Source organism: Ictalurus furcatus, chromosome 3 (assembly GCF_023375685.1).
Source record: "Ictalurus furcatus strain D&B chromosome 3, Billie_1.0, whole genome shotgun sequence".
NCBI classification, from domain to species: Eukaryota; Metazoa; Chordata; class Actinopteri; order Siluriformes; family Ictaluridae; genus Ictalurus; species Ictalurus furcatus.
The window spans coordinates 15,986,181-15,990,533 of record NC_071257.1 but is presented as its reverse complement, the minus strand read 5'-3'; the positions used below and the strand labels follow the sequence as shown (position 1 = coordinate 15,990,533).

At 41.4% G+C, this 4,353-nt stretch overlaps 1 protein-coding gene across 2 annotated transcripts in view; it reads left to right on the top strand.

Moving 5' to 3' along the window:
• Nucleotides 1–236: 236 nt before the first annotated feature.
• zgc:154058 (Transmembrane protein 150A-like) overlaps nt 237–4,353 on the top strand; it is a 31,223-nt gene continuing 27,106 nt past the window's right edge. Inside the window, exons 1-3 of one of the 2 annotated variants that reach the window (XM_053621025.1) lie at nt 237–646; nt 760–1,160; nt 1,445–1,607. In XM_053621025.1, coding sequence (XP_053477000.1) covers nt 1,534–1,607 — 74 coding nt within the window. In that variant the 5' untranslated portion in view covers nt 237–646; nt 760–1,160; nt 1,445–1,533. Of the gene's footprint in view, nt 1,161–1,444; nt 1,608–4,353 lie in introns of both variants that reach the window. The other variant, XM_053621024.1, reaches the window with a different exon arrangement.

Sequence of the window (4,353 nt, the reverse complement as noted above, 5' to 3'; positions counted from 1 at the left end):
GGTTTCCTCCCTCAGTCCAAAGATGTTTTGTAGGTTGTAAGCTGATTGGCATTTCCAAATTGTGTGTGTGTGTGTGTGTGTGTGTGTGTGTGTGTGTGTGACAGAGAGAGACAGAGAGATTGGGCCCTGTGATGGGTTGGCACCTTGTCCAGGGTGTCCCCCACCTTGTACCCCATGTTCCCTGAGAGCTCCAGGCTCCCCATGACTGTGTGTAGGATAAGCGGTATGGAAAATGTACGGATGGATGGACATTTAGTCTCACTAATCCTGATCAATATAACTTGTTTCTCTTATATGAGATCATATACAATATATGTTTGCGAAGTGAAGCTTATAGTTCATGCAAAGATATTGCTAATGATGTATAATTGCATATAGTATAATACTTTGCATATCAGATCTTATGAAAACCTGATGAAAACACGGACAGTGTGCTGAGTGTTGATTTAGCAGACTCCGTGGGCAGAAACTAAAGGCATACCGTCTTTGGAGTGGCAGAGAAGGCACAAAAGCAGTGATCACAACAGAGTGTGAAAGCACAGTGACCACACGCACATCCCCCGGTCACGTGACAGTGTCGTGTTCTCTCTGTCTGTGGTGACCGGTGTGCTTTTCACGCTTTTCCCGTGTTGAACATGAAGAACAGGTATGTCTTACTGCATTGTCATCAACTCTGCCATTTGTAGGCAAAAGTTCATACAATCCCATCAATTACATGAAATTAAAATGCAACTTGTATGATCTCCTTATGACCTGAAGAACAGGTTCGACTGGTTTAAACTGACAGTAGTAACCTTTAAAAAGCAAACAAGGCGCTAAGAGTACCTAAGTGAAGATATAGTGAGGAAAGTACTGAGGTGCAGATGATGATGATGATGAGGAGGAGGAGGAGCAGTAGTAGTAGTGCTGCTGCTGCTGCCACACTACACTACACTACACTACACTACGCTGCTGCCGCTGTCTGGACTCCAGCTTTAGCTCACTGAAGCTCACTCACTCAAACAGGACACGACGAGTGGTGTACATACGGAAAAACGGTTTCAAAGGCGAAGAATTCCTGAGTGTTGGACTATAACCCGCTGCTGTGTGCTGTCCATAAGATTTAGGAGTGAAAAGCTGGAAGAGAAACGGCTACTGTACCTCACCGAGAAAGGGACAAGGTAAAACCATGAAGTAATACACTTCACGTGTATTCCTGCTGCCATCTTTCTTTCTTCTCTCTCTCTCTCTCTCTCTCTCTCTCTCTCTCTCTCTCTCTCTGTGTGTGTGAAAAGTATTTTGAGAAGTTGGCTTTTCTGTCCCTGTAAGTGAGTTGGAGACATTTTCCTTTGCTGTAACTGTGACTGTAAAGTGACCATGCTAAGCGCAAGCGTGTTGGAAAGAAGCTAGCCGTGTCATGTATTTCTCGTCTTGGTGTGTGAGCTTGTTCTGTCTTGCTTTACAGGTTATGGTCTCGGTGATGAACACAGACATGAAGTGAGATGTGAATGTTGCTGAGGAGGAGGTGCGAGGCTGGAGACTCAGGCAGAGGACATGATGGTAATGTCGGGGTGGATTATTCTGCCCATCAGCCTGCCCGTCCTCACCATCACCGGCATCTGGGTTGTGTGAGTGTCCCTGTGACCCAAAGACACATACCTAGTGTACATCTGACACTACACTGCACAAATATTAGCACTTTATATTGCTCTTGCCTGTTTGGATGCCTGAGTGGATACATGAATACAAACGGTTGCTGTTGGCCCATCTCTAAACCACAGATTTAATTCAATTTCATAGGTTTTCAGCCCTAGTGATCTATTACTGGATATCTGTTCGAATAAATGCTGTTTATGGTTCCTGCTGGAACTGTTATGGTTCAGAAGCTATTGTGGTTAGGTTATAAGGTAAAGAGATCTAGATGAGATGAGGTTGTAAATACCTTGTCAGGAATGTGATTCATATTGAGTCATTTTACAGTTGTGTATAGATGACTTTCTGTTGACACGGTGTTGAAGTGATCACCATCACTAACATATATATCTTGGACTATTTTCTATGTGTCTGTGTGTTCCCTGCAGAAAAAAAAACAAATAGAAACAATCACATAATTCTAATGGTTTTTGCTACAAATATCATTACAAACCATCAGCTAACCATTAAAACCCATTACCAATACCGTTATTGGTCCTTAATGGTATCCACTAGACATAACATGCCACCAATAGAAGGCAACAAATTACTAGTAGAGACTCACAGGGACCATTACAGTTTCCATTAAAAAAACCATTATAACCATTAAACCGATAACAAAATTTTTGAAACAGGAACTCTTATAAGTCACTTTTGTATGGTATGTTTTATGTAGCCCAGGGCATATTGTTTGACATTTCTAATTGCGAGATATTAGACTTAGTAACGTGGTGACATTGTTGCTGGAGATGATTGATGTAGGTGTAATACTGTAACTAGCTTACCCAGGCGGTCACAATATGAAAAGAGACATCATTGTGGATAACAATGCTGGTACAGTCCTAGACTTGCAGATATTTATATATAAAAGTGCCTTGGCATTATAATACAGGGTCTCAGAGGAAGGAGGAGAAGTATGCACTGTGAGGAAGAATAGGGCATAGTAGGATGCTATGAGTTATGAGCTACAGTTTCTCATCGCTTGCAATGCAGATTTAGGAGGTAAATGCTACAAACAGTTTTATCTTTTCCTTTTAAGTTATGGTAATGGTATACAATTATCTCGCCACAGGAATGCTTCCTAACTAGGTTACTTATAGTGGATTTCTGATTGGTGTGTAGTTTTCTGAATGCACTCAGCAATCCCTTGTCTCCCTCATCCAGCAGGACAGGGATAGTTACATAAAGCATGGGAGAAGGAATACAACATAGGGGTGGAGCACTTACCCACACTTTCCAGAATACGTCAGCCACTTCTCATTGGCTGTCAGACAAGCTTGAGCAGAGCTTTCCACGTCTCCAGTAGTGAGGGATGGAACCCAATAAATGCGGACTCTCTTGTGTCGTGCCCTAAATAGCTGTGTCCATGACTCCTGTTGACTGGTAAAAAGGCAACTGAAATTATGGATCTACAGAGGGATTTATTGAAAACATTATTCCTTCAAATACAACTATAACATTCTGTTTAGCTAGTTTTAGATCGCAGTTGTTTTTGCCCATTAGTTAGTCCACCACATGGTTTGTTTGTTAGTTTGCATAATTTAGACCTAACTCTGTATTGTTGAAACCTTTCTATTTAGACTAAATTTCCACAGAAATGTTTCTATTGATGTTTTCTTAGGTTTGAGATTTGAACCTTGAATCTGACATGCGGTGTCCCAAAACCGCAGGCATTTAAGCTGGCCCTCAGAAGGAGGGGAGACGCATGACCTTATCAGGTTTTCATTGTTTGTTGTTGTGACAGAGGATCTGATTAGGCCTGTTTAATACTTTGCAGAATGTTCAACCCATAAACTTTACACATGTATGTAAGATGAATATGTAAATTAACTGAAAACTGAGGTTATTTATTTATTTACTTTACTTTAAACCCCCACAACTAAAGTAGTTTATAGGTTTTGTCTATACCATATAATGTAGGCTGGCACACTCTGAGGATTGTGGTTGGGTTGATGTTGTTTAGCACGTTTACATCCACACTCTTAACTTGCAACTCAAGGTTTTTGTACATGTGGTGTTACTCGAATATTTAATAGGAAATGGGGTCTTGAAAAAGCCACACTCTGCCATCTGCTTTCAATACCACAGAATCTGTAGTAAATGGCTGGCCAGTGAGGTTGGTGTCAGTGGTGACCTGGTAACGGTTTGTGTGATTATTCACAACAGCGGTTGAGGCAGATGGGAGTTTGTTTATTTACCAAATGCAGTATTACTCAGTGTTTAATGGTCGGAAAGTGCATCTCACTGTGTGTACATACATACATGCATACATGCATGCATACATACATACACACACACACGCACACGCACACATACATATACAGACACAGATGCATCGAGAGATGAAAACAACCCTAACTGGCATTTAGCCTGTTTCTGACCCTGCAGTCTGTCAGATGCAGTTGTACTGGACAAATGTAAATTTTGTGAGCTGGGTAAATGAGATGTGCGTTGACAGCTTGGTGATGAGGGCGTACCATGCATGTTCTGTATGTTGTCTATGTTTCCTTGCAAATCTTATGAAAGTGAGAATGTAGACATTCAGGAGCCACACACTGACTACCATCTGATGCCCTTTTGTTCGCTTACATCACTAGAGGGTCATTATGACTCTGGATTGGACATTCTTTGACTTTGCTGCATCAGCATGAGAGAAGATTAATATATTGCCACAATGCTGGT